We start from the raw sequence: 11681 nt of genomic DNA, 5'->3' as shown, positions 1-11681 counted from the left end.
GCTGTGGTGGGTGGGAAATGCTGGAGCTGCTTTCATATCTCTCCTGGGTAAGATGGGATCTGGCACTTTGACCTGTGGTGTCTGTGGTTTGGAGCAATAAACCGAGTTCCTGGCTAAGGGTAGCCAGTGAACAACCAAAGGTTAGGGGATGACAGCAGATCAGGCTTCTGAGTGTGCCTGGTGCCTGCCACCAACGTCCCCAGCAGACCTTGTTCTCCTTTTGTGTGCATCAAAACCAGCGTTTAGGTAGCAGAACATCCATCCTGATACAAGAATGTCCTTAAAGCAGAGCAGGAGCTGGAGGCAGAGAGCCCAGATGCCAGCATGGACACTGAACTGTCTGGCATGACATCCTTTTGTGCATGCTAAGGGTCACACCTGGGGCAGTGCTGGAAGGCCCAGAGGTTGCAGGACCCCCTGTTGGTGCCCAGTGCCCAGTGTGTGGTCCCTCTGCCCACACTCCATGGCAGGAGCACGGGCAAATGTTTGCGAACGTTTTTCCCTTGTCCGTGTTTCCAAGCCTTCCTCAGCCATACTGTAGTCACACACAGGGGGAAAAACCACCCCTCTTCCTGTTATCTACTGCTTTTCTTTGGTGCTGTAACACTCTTCAGAGAACCTTTGGGTGCAAAGGGTAACCTCAGGAAGTCTCCTAAGGAGGAATGGGGACAGGCTGGGATAAGCTGGCCCTGGTTCCCAGTTACTCGGTTTTTCTGCTCTTTGTTTCCCTGCAGGCTGGATGTCCCTGACTCTCAGGGTTGCACACTCCATCTCTTGGATGCTGTGATTCATCTCTGTGGACTGGGATTGCTTGTGTAGGAGGTCACCTGCCTGCCTGCACTCATCCATGTCACACTTTAATGTACAAGTCCAGATCTACACTGAAAAATGACCTGCTATTTCTGGAAACTAAAGTGAAACCAAATCAAATTGAGAAAACAAGTGCCCAGACAATTCCTACTGTAACTAAAGAAGCTAAAATCAGTTGAAGGTAAGATGAGCTCAGAGGAGTCCTGAGATCCTTGACTGTCAGACTGACACAACACCTATGGTTTACCACTAGTTGTATTAAGAATATCTCCTGGAATAAATCAGATCCTCTGACTTTAGGTTCTTCAATGCTGCAAGACCCCAAAGAAGTGCAGTAAGGGTCTGCCACTGGTGTGGAGGAGCAGACGTGGGATGGGAGGGTGGTATAGGAAGTGGGTTGGGAATGATGGTGCCAGTTTTCTGCCAGCTGCAGCCCAGGTTTGTCACTACTCATTGGAGCTGCCTGCTCCTGTTAGAGGCAGTTGCTGTGCCTCTGTGTCCTGCTTTTGGTAGGAAATACAGGGCTTGGTGGTGGCTTAGGCCCTCGCTGCTGCCAGCACTTGATGGCTCGTGGTGTCTTACAAAGCCACACTGAGGCTGCAGCTGCCCTCCACACTCCTGCTGTGGAATTTCCTTGTGCCACCTCCAAATCCAGCTGCTGAGCTCACAGGGAGCAAATGGAGATGTCCAAAAGTGACCTAGAGGAGTTCTCTGCCAGATAAAACACCTGCAGCCCAATCTGCAGAGGAAAAGCAGCTGCATTATCTTCCAGAGAGCAGTCTGTGCCTTAAAACAACAATGCCTATGGCAAGTCATGCCTTTGGCAAACAAAGCACTCCCCCTCCCATTTACCTGAATGTTAGAGCCCTTCCTCAGTTTTACCTATCTCTGGCAGCAAAGCCTTTGCAGAAGAAGCAGAACCTGTTTCTTCAGGGGGGATGTGAGCATGTATGGGCTGTGCCATCACTTCCAGCAGCTGAGGTGCCCAATGGCTTCAGGCAATGCCACTTCTTGGGACAAAATTTTCCTGTAAGGCTCTGTGGAGCTTGAGAAAACACTGTTTGGGGAAGACCCAGAAAACATCCCAATAGACACAGCATGTTCTGTTCTGGCTGGATCAAACAGACTATTTCAAGCTTTAATTTTTATTTTATTTCCTTGAAATGGGCTTTTTCTTGTAATACAATATAAGCAAAAGCTGAAGTCACAGGCTGGGATTTTCACCAAATGCATTATATAAAAAACTGGGGGTTTTCTCTTTTGAAAACTAAAATCCCAACTGGCACAGTTGGAATTTCCCACAGAACAGAGATGCCAGATTCTCACCAGTCCTAAGAAAACACCAAAAAGATTTCGGAGGCAGTCTCAGACTCAGTCTTGATTTGTTTGCTGGGACCTGAGATAAAAGAGAAAGTAAAGGTTTAGGATGTGACTTCATTGTTGGTATGTCCGCTTCTGACCTGGCTTGGGGCTGGTGCCAGAAAGTCCCCAGACAGCCTGGTTCTTGCAGAGCTGGGGGTGTCGTGCTCCTGCTCTCAGCATCAGCAAGATCTCGATGTCTGAGCCCCTGTGTATGGGAAAAATCAGGCTGTCATAGCAAGCACACACTGCAGACAGCATGGCCCGGGCACAGGAGCTACCTGCAGAGTCACTGGGTCCCTGCTCACCCCTCTCTTTGGTGGTGCTTCTTAGAGGCAGCCTGGCCTGACATCGAAGTGTAGCTGATGAACTCATAATCCTGATTAGCAAATTCCATCTCTTTTGGCCTAATGACTGCTGTTCTAAGATGGCTGCCAAAAAGGAAAGGAATAACTGCTTTTGCATTTGTGGTAATTAATGAGCTTACTGAGAAGCGGGGAGCTGTAGTTGGAGGTGGGGAGAGCTTTACAAGCCTAAGGACAGTGATGCCTTGGCACAGGCCAAGAGACATTGGTGGGATAGGAGGAGGCAGCAGCCGACCCCTGAAAGTCCCTGAATAATTTGCCAAGCAGTCTGGGGTTGCTCTGCATGTGTTAGGAAAAGCTGGTGTAAGTACATCTGGGGAATTCCAGGAGCTATCCCTCTCCATAGCAGTCGCTATTCCCTCCCCTCTCTCCCTCTCTTCCCTCCGCCTCCTGTCGTCACCCTGGACACGTGTGAGGGACCTGAATAACAACTAACGCTCTGTCTCGGAGCTTTATAATCCTGGAATGGGCGGCAGCATCTGTGTTGCTCCGGAGGATGCAATAAGCAGCCGGGAGTGGGAAATACTGCCGGTAATCCCTCCGTGCCCGCCTTTCCTTCTGCCGACCACGGTAACATGAAGGCTGTCTGTCTCCAGATCCTGCTGCTTCTGCTGTGGGCCCTGTGCCTGGTGACCCTGGCTGGAGGTGAGCCACAGCTCCATGAGCCACGTTCATGAGGGGATGCTGATGGGGCCGGGGAAGGGGAAAGGTGGCACCGGATCAGGCTATAGGGACCTCTGTGGGATGCAGGAAATCTCCTAGCAGGATCTGGCTGGGTTTGGGAAGCAGTGCGGGGGAAGCCTATGGCCGCAATCCTGGCAGCAGGGACATCCGAGCAGCCCCGTGATGGCTTTTGTCACGCCTGAGGGCAGATGGGGAGAGTGTCGGAGACACGTCCTGATAACCTGTATTAGGAAAAAAAAAAAAAAAAGCATAACGTACTTCTTTCCCCCCTTTTTTCATGTCCCTGGGGACGTGGCAGGAAGACTGCAGCTGGCCAAGGGTGGGTGTCTGAGGAGACTGCACCCTGTCCTGAGGGTGCCGGCGCTGCCGTCACCGTGAGGCGGGGGCTGTCACCTGCTGGGTGTGTGCGTGTGGGAAACGCTCTCCGGTTCTCTGGACAAAGATCGAGCTGCGGGTGGCGCTGAGCGGGCTCGGAGCAGCGGGACGTGGTGGGCTCGCTCCGCCGGGGCCGGGCTCGGTGTCAGTGGCCCATGGCCCAGGTGATCGCTGCCCAAGGCAGCGCTTCAGCAGGGGGGTGCTGGGCTGTCACACAGGCTCTCAGCACCGCAGGCAAGGCTGGACTTTGTCCAGGACCAAGGGGTGATCTACTCCCACGATGGGAAGGGGGAGGGGCAAAGAGCCCCTGAGCTCCGTGTCCTGCTGCCGCCGGACAGGAGTCAGGACAGCACGGGCAGCTGGGGATGGAGCTTCTCCCTCCTCACACCTCTGGGCAGGTTCTCCAGGGCTGGCCCGAGAAAAGTGGGCAGCAGGGACCCCAGGAAGCTTACCCTGCCCTGGGAACCTGCTGCCTGCTTGGCACTGCCTGACTCTGCTCACCCATGGCCAAACATCCGTTTCCCTACAATGAGGAAATCGGGCTGGCTCTGCTGAAAGGCTGGTGGAGCTCCCTGGGTCTTTGGAGGAACTGTCCTGAAAAGCAGGTACCAGTGGCTCCTAAGAGCAGTGGTCCTGGGTGGAGAAATCCCAGATCCCTCTGGCAAACACTCAAATGCCACTCAGAGAAGTGGGGTTGTGTGCCCCAGGAGGACCATCCTCCACCCATGCTCCATCCTCCCTGTGGCATCCCTCTGTCCTTGGAAGGTGCTTTCCAAGCTCCTCCACTCTGGGAGAAACCTACCAGGAGTTCAGCCAAATACAAACCATTTTCATTGGTGCCAATAATTGTAGAATCAGTTTGGGGTTCTCAGGGGAACAGGGACTTTGGGAGCAGTCAGGGACTGACCACTGGGATGGTCTGGCCCTCTTGTCACAGTTTTGTTGAACTGTGCTTCTGAAAGTGGAGGACACCAGCAGAATATCCTCTGGTTAATGAGAGTTAATTGGGAAGGCAGCTGCCCCTGAGCGGGGAATTCTTTACCCTAAAGTGCCACAGAAGACATTATTGCGTGACAAAAGAGTTTTGCTTTAACTTTCTAGAGGTGGAAATGGGCTTCTGTACAGGGGCCACAGGAGGGTTTGCTTGGGATTTCTTTGCAACCACGGGTTTCCCCAGTAAATGGTTGAAATAATTCAGAGTTCTCCTGTATTGATGCTCATTCTTGTACCTGTACCTGGATCATTCCTAACAGAGCTGCATAAAATTCACCACATTCACTTGGGAACCAGAGGCAACATTTTGTGAGACACAGCCTGATTGAAACCAGATGCCAGTTCCTTTCTTCACAGGGGCCCCAGATAAATCAGGGCTTGTTTTTGTAAATCTTGCCCCCAGGGATGTCAGGAACAAGTTGGCAGGATGTGTTGTGCAAGTGCCTGTTGTGAGAGGCTGGAGGTGGATGCAGGCATGAATGATCCCCAGTGGTGTGACCAGCCGTGCCCCTTGAAGGGGTCAAGGGGGGGTTTATTTTTACACTTTGCAAACTGAAAACCATATTTTCCAGTGGAGGTGGAAAAGATGTGTTTGGGTAGCTGGGCTGCTGAGATACCTGTGGGAGTGAAGCATCATTCACCAAAAGGTTCTTTCTCTGCACCCTTTCTCTGAGCCCAGGTGGCATTCAGAGACCGTGTACCAGCAAGCAGAGAGGCAGGATGCTTCCTTGGAGGGGAAGTCCCACAGGAGGAAGAGATAAAGCTGATAAGGAGAGGACAGAGCACCCTGCCCACTGGTCTGCATCTCCTGCACCAAGAGCCCTCTGGTGAGGGTTGCAGCAGGTCTTTGGCAGATGAAGAAATGTATCTTCCGGGCATTGTGCTGAGACCAGTCCTCCTGGGACCCAAAGGGGAGAGGACCTGCAGGTCCAAGGGCTTGCACATCCTACAGGACAAGCTGAAACACTGTCTCAAAAGCCCACAATTTTCACAGTGCTTTTCCCCCCCTCAGTTAAACCCTGTAGGATTTAACTTTTGTGGCAAATTTTGGACTTCTCCCTGAAGAAGGGGGAAAAGAAACAGTGCTGGTTTTGAGAGGCCCTGACAAAAAGGCAATGCTTAATAATTTGAAATTTTTATTTCAGGGCAACCCAAAGCACCTCTGAAGTGTTCAATAGAGTGCATAAGTTTTACAAAAGCTAAGTTAGCAGAGAAGCAGATCAGGAGCTACCGCAGGACCGAACCCAGCTGCAGAAAAGAAGCCATCATGTAAGTGCTGCCCCACTTCCAAGTGGGTTGGGGAAAGGGACTGAGGGATGTACTTGGCAAAACAGGGCAGAGGAACCAGGTGGGGAGAGAGCTTGTGTGTTTCTCTGAAAGCAGATACGTTGTCTGGACAGATTCAGACTTGTGAGCTTGTCTGGAAGTGAGACAAGCTCCGTTTCTTTTCTTTGGGATAATTGTTTTTTTTCACTTAAGCTGAAGTTGACGCACCACTGACACCGTTTTATTGCAACCCAGGGAGTGGCTCCAAAGTGAAGCTGCTGGGTTGACCTCGGAAAGTCTCACATCACCCAGTAAATCAGAGGGTTTTGTCTTCACTCATGTGTGCCCCAGGGCAGCTGGGGCCTGTGAAGCTTTCTGCCCTGGGTGCAGGAGGGAAACGCTATGTCCAAGCAGGACATTATGCTTTTGAAAGAGGAAAAAGTCTTAGGGGAAAATCCTTTCATTCATGAGTCATGTTCTGCTGCTACTCATTCAGTCAGATATCAGAGGCACCTGCCTTTCCTGAGATGAATCATCCAGACAATACTCGGTGTTTGCTATCTACACACTTTCCCCATAGCTCTGATCACCTGAACCGGTGTTTTCTTTATTCAGTGAGTGATCCCTTTTTATTTTCAGATTTACCACTCTGAAGTCCAAGGAGATTTGTGCAGATCCAGATGAAGAGTGGGTGAAGAAGATCAGAGAGAAACTGGACCGGAAAAAGGCCACAGTGTCCCCACTTCCACGTGATGCCACCTCACCAGAAGAGCCCGGTAGTGTTGAGAAACATGTTGGTCTTCCAGAAGTGGCTCCATCTCAAGCCACTGCTCCAACTAGTTTCTTCCAAGGGTCTGGAACAACAGTTAGAGAGAGAATACATGCTCCTGCTGCCAGGACAGAGGTGTCCAGCAAGTCTCCACTGGGCAGGCAGGACCCCACCCAGCTCCCTGCAGGATCCATTCCTGAGATACAGGAAGAGGCTGCACACTCCGAGGTTACTCCAGAAGCACAGAGAGAGTCCTCAAACTCTCCTGCATCTTCAACAACTGTTGCAGCAGCCATGGACTCCAGCCAACCCTCCCCACACCCCACTGTTCAAGATACAGCTTCTCCTAACTCAAGTTCAGACCTGATGCTTGCTACTAAAGGATCAGACCAACCTGTACTTCCTACAAATGGATCCCTGGAGCCTACAAGTGCCAGAGCCAACACACCAGACACTGCTTCCAGCAGTTCTAGATCAGATCTCCCCTCCATCTGGGGCAGTATGGAGACCATAACAGTCCCAGAGAAAGCACCACAGACTACTTCAGTTTCTACTCTAAGCTCCACCACAGCCATAGACAAAGCTGCTTCTGTCCATACCAACAGGGTTGTTGGTCCCCCTGCAGATGTGTTTAGTACTAGAACATTTGATTATTCATCGCCTGTAGGAAAGCAAGGGCCTTCAGACACAGTAGTTTCCACTCACCAGGCATTCTCAGGCCAAGCCAGAGTGCAGATGATCACAGTCAGGCCAAACAATGTGCCTCTGCCCAGCTTCTTGTCGAAGTCTCAAATGCACTTTGTCATCCCAGTTTCTGTGGTGTGTGGACTGATGGCTAGCAGTGTTGTTCTTGTATGGCTGTATCTGAAATTTGGAGTCAAACCAGAAGAAACGTCAAGAGAAATGGTACAGGGCTTGCTCTACCAGCAGGCAGGACATCAAGACAATGTCTATCCAATGGAAGTAATCTGAATGCTTCATGGCATGGACATTTCTGGCCTCAACTATATGTGTGTTGCTGCAGAAAAGCTGTTCATGCTGAACTGGTGACCAGTAGGAAGCAAGCCTGGGAAAAAAAATCACAGAGAAAACTGATTTATTTGTAGAGCAGGATGTCCAACAATATATCTACTTCATCGTTGACCAATCACAGTGTTTTGGAAATAAGGGAGACACTTCTTTTCTACTGGCACTGTTACGTACGAAGGCTGTGGCTGTTCTATTGCTGTTGGTGGCTCTTTGCCAGGTGATGTGATCTTCCAAGTTGCTGTTGGGAATTTTTGTGTGGTTCATCATGGCCCAGCCAAGAAGCCACTCACCCACCCACACTGTTGGACTTGGGCTCAGCCACCTTGAGCAATCTTAACACCAAACCCACACAATTTGCACTTAAACTCTCTGCTGCTTCTTTCTTTGCACTTCAGGTCTCTGCTCTGTCAGACCAAGACTGAAGCTGGTGGCCGTCTCTCCTTGGGCTGATTGAATTTACTCTCATCATTTTCTCTTGCTGGAGACACAAGGGATAGCCCAGCTTTTCAGAAAGAGGTGACCAACACTGCATCTGATGGGGGGACTGAAGGTCCCCCAGAGAAGCTGGCAACCCACAGTCCCTCTCCTCCTTGAAGTCAGGCCCTTCCTTTTAGCAGCTGTGGGCATTTCTTCTTGCAGATGAATTCTGAGAGCTGGTTCTCAGCAAATCAATGCAATAAATCCCTTCTGCGAGCTGATGCACCCTGTGTCCAGCTGCATCCAACACCAGGGCAGGATAATGCTGATTAATCTTCGCAAATGGGAGAAAAGAAGAAGTCACCCAATAATTTTGCTATTTCTGTGTTATCACTGGAACATTTTTGCTGTTCTCTGCAAGCACAAAACCCAGGAAATGCTCTTGGAAGAGCTAAAGGCCATTCTGGATTTAGCCATGCAGGAATTACTCTACCACAGCAGATGTAACGTCCTTTTGATCCCATTTTCTCTCTAGAAATAAGCACATTTGCTGATCCACACAAAAAAAAAAAAAAAAAAAAAAAAAAAAAAAAAAAAAAAAAAAAGCACAGAATGCCTGTTCACGGTCCTACATTTCAGCCACATTTTAGTTTTTCCATTTTGGATAGCACTGATCACCAGGCTACGAAAGCACTGTAACAGAACCAGGCTTTTTTTAACCCCAAATTGATTTTGATTTTTACACATCCTGACATTGCTGTACATAAGTCTTACGTTTTATCTGTGGTCAGATCCTGAAAGCCCTTATTAATCTTTGACTCTAGGATGAATTCTGCTGGAGGGTGCAAAGGTCTTCATGATATGATGCTTTGTAAGTAGATACATATCAAGGGTCAGATCCTAACCAGCCTCAGTGAATCAGATCCCTAAGTATAAATACGCAGGCAGAAAATGAAAGGAAAAACATAATAAGTAAGATTATCAAAAAAGATGGGCCAGCTGTAAAGCAGAGCTTGAGGAATGTGGCCTGTTAGATCTGTCAGATTGCACCGTCAGGGCATCCATCCAGCCCTGCAGGGGGAGGGGACAGACTACAACCGTGTTTGCGTTCTGCCATCACACATCCCTTACTTCTGCATTTTGTTGACTTGAGAGAGGGGAGCTGGGGATTCATCTCAGCCTTTGCAAGTATGGCATGCACTCAGATTAATTGCAATGATGAATTTGGAGTGAAATCCTTCCTTGTGCAGCAGCCCAGCTGTGGAACTCTGGTTGGGGTTGACTTTCCTAGAGGGCAAATCGGGCTGTCAGTGCCACCTCCCCATGCACCCCACTTGTGCACAGCTGGAACTCATGAGGCAATGTACTGTGGCATTATTTTTATATGAAACACTAGAAATGTTATTTTTGTAAAGAAGTTTTATAGCTTTTTGAATGTGTATGATGTCCTGTCTGAGCTGCTTGGAGTCGAGACCTTTTTGGCAGCACTGGAAAACACTGTGCCTTGTCTGTTTTGTTGCTGGTCTTAGATGGCTTGTGCATGTCCACGGGAGCTGGATCACTCTCCAGGCCCTTCAGCAAATGGAGTGGACACTTGTCTAGCTGCCAGTGAAGTGCTTGTCTTGGACCAGTGCTGGGGAGATGGATGTGCACTAGTCAGATCGCTTGGAGTGCCACCAGTCTTTGAAAGGACACTGCTTTCAGCTCCACCACCAGCTCCCACCGTCTTCCAGCTGCCGTGATCCCACTGAGACTCATCGGGGGAGCTGCTTCTCCAGGCTGGCCCTGTCCTCATGCTCTTCCTGCTCCCCTCTCCTGTCCCTCAGCTGTTTGCAGGCAGGGTGCTGGCACCCTCACAGGGGACAGGTAAAACCCAGGACGGGGGACACTGCTATTTATTCCTCTCTCTGCAAGTCTGGGAGGGAGGGAGGATGGAGCCTGTGGGTGTCACCCATTTCTGGGGGTTAAAATTTCACTTGCTGTAGAGCACAGTGACTGTTACAAGCTCCAGTTCATTTGTATATTGAGTGTGTGCATGAGATATGAGCTGTACATTTTTATAGAAGTAAAAGTAATAAAGTCCTTACGTTAAAAACTTTCATCCTCAGGGGATTGAGCCCTGAGCTGGGTTACCAACCCTGGTCCCTGCAGAAATGCAGAGATGAACACCTATGACTGAGCATTGTGGAAAGCATCCCAGCATCATCAAGAGATGGCAAAGCCAGCACAGCTGGATGTGGCCAGGCTATTGCTCCATCTCTTTTAAGGGTTTTGGTCTTGCAAATGTTTGCAGGAAATAGATTTTCTCACAGGGATTTGTAGTTCCCATCCTACTAAGGCAATAGAGAAAACAAACAGCTGGGGTTTTGCTTTATTTAAGCAAAGCTATGGCCAAACAGCAGCTCAGAGACAACAAACATTATGCTCCAAGTCTGTTCTGTAAGGAGGCAAGAGGGCAAGGGCTGAGATAGGACCTCTCCCAGCCCAGCCAGGGCTTGGGCTGCCCTTATGTGCTACTCACTGGTGCTGGAGAGGAGAGGTGGGAAAGGCAACTTGATGAAAGGGTCAGTTCCCAGGGATTTGCCTGGAGTGGGGAGCTGGCAGGAGCAAGAGGGTCAGGGATGAGAATCTTCCATTCATTTCAGGAGTGCTCGGTCCCAACCATCTCTCAGCCCCGTGCCTTTCTAGGTGGATGCAGAAGTCAATGAAAACTTCCTGCAGCTGAGTCACCAGGCCAGAAGGGTCATTTGGGGGGGGGTAAAGAAACTCTAAGGAAATGAAAGCACTTTCTTGTTTCTTTAATTTCATTTCTCCTCTCTGTTGTGGAGAGGGCAGGCGAGGAAGGAGGAGTTGGTCCAAACAAGCCAGGCCTGACGGGATGAATCATTTCCGGTCATTTCCAACAGTCAGAGCTGGCGCCAGCAGGGCTGCTTGGGGACTGCTCCTCTGGAGTTTTGGGTGCCCAGTCCCTGGGCTGGGGCGACACACACTCCCTGGCTTTGCTGGTGTTGGTGTCTGGCAGTGCAGGGAAAGACCCTGTGCCAAGGTCTCTCCACACACCTTCCCCTGCTTCTCCTGGAGCTCCGTGGGCTGCCTCAGGGGTAGAGTTTGGTCCAGAGGATAACTAATGCCAGGTCTGTTGTGCTCAGGGAGGACAAGGGTTGCATTCTGCAGCTGGTGCAAAAGATAAGTGTCCTGCCTTGAAGTTTTCCTACAGCCCACAGGAGATGGGGGACCCATGGTCATGAAGTGACCTTTCTCAGCCCTTACCAACCCACATGCTTCATTCCCAGCTCCACAACATCTCCACCATGTCATTAGCAGGTGTTTTGATTGACCTTGTGAGAAGGAGTAGTCACTGGGGCTCCACACAGGCTCACCTCCATCCCTTCATGTTCCCACAGAATCCATCAAATGTCAGGCCTTGAGGGCACTAATTGGCCATAATCATCCTGACCAGCCTCATCTGTGGGTGGACTCACCCCCACAGCACCCCCCAACCCTCTGCCCAAGCTTCAGGAACTCATCTAAGCTCAGGCTTGAGCCTCTGGTCCCTGCTGTGTTGTGAGTGCTGCTCTGATGTCCTGGCTCTGATCCAGTCTCTTGCACAGACC

The 11681-nt window shown here is 50.3% G+C and overlaps 1 protein-coding gene across 1 annotated transcript; it reads left to right on the top strand.

Annotated features, from left to right (window-relative positions):
• Nucleotides 1-2911: 2911 nt before the first annotated feature.
• CX3CL1 (C-X3-C motif chemokine ligand 1) lies at nucleotides 2912-10168 on the top strand. Its single transcript, XM_032122236.1, has 3 exons — nucleotides 2912-3179; nucleotides 5732-5855; nucleotides 6492-10168. Exons 1-3 carry the CDS (start codon nucleotides 3110-3112, stop codon nucleotides 7591-7593), a joined length of 1296 nt encoding a protein of 431 aa, XP_031978127.1. The 5' UTR covers nucleotides 2912-3109; the 3' UTR covers nucleotides 7594-10168.
• Nucleotides 10169-11681: the final 1513 nt, after the last annotated feature.

The sequence above is a fragment of the Corvus moneduloides genome, chromosome 12 (assembly GCF_009650955.1).
Source record: "Corvus moneduloides isolate bCorMon1 chromosome 12, bCorMon1.pri, whole genome shotgun sequence".
Lineage (NCBI taxonomy): Eukaryota > Metazoa > Chordata > Aves > Passeriformes > Corvidae > Corvus > Corvus moneduloides.
This window is presented reverse-complemented; position numbering and strand designations above follow the sequence as displayed.

What these genes read in the sequence shown, in the direction of transcription:
- CX3CL1 (XM_032122236.1), top strand. Translation starts at nt 3,110, where the DNA reads ATGAAGGCTGTCTGTCTCCAGATCCTGCTGCTTCTGCTGTGGGCCCTG. An exon ending in CCTGGTGACCCTGGCTGGAG is followed by an intron (nt 3,180 to 5,731) that starts GTGAGCCACAGC and finishes TTTTTATTTCAG; the next exon opens with GGCAACCCAAAGCACCTCTG. An exon ending in TGCAGAAAAGAAGCCATCAT is followed by an intron (nt 5,856 to 6,491) that starts GTAAGTGCTGCC and finishes TTTTATTTTCAG; the next exon opens with ATTTACCACTCTGAAGTCCA.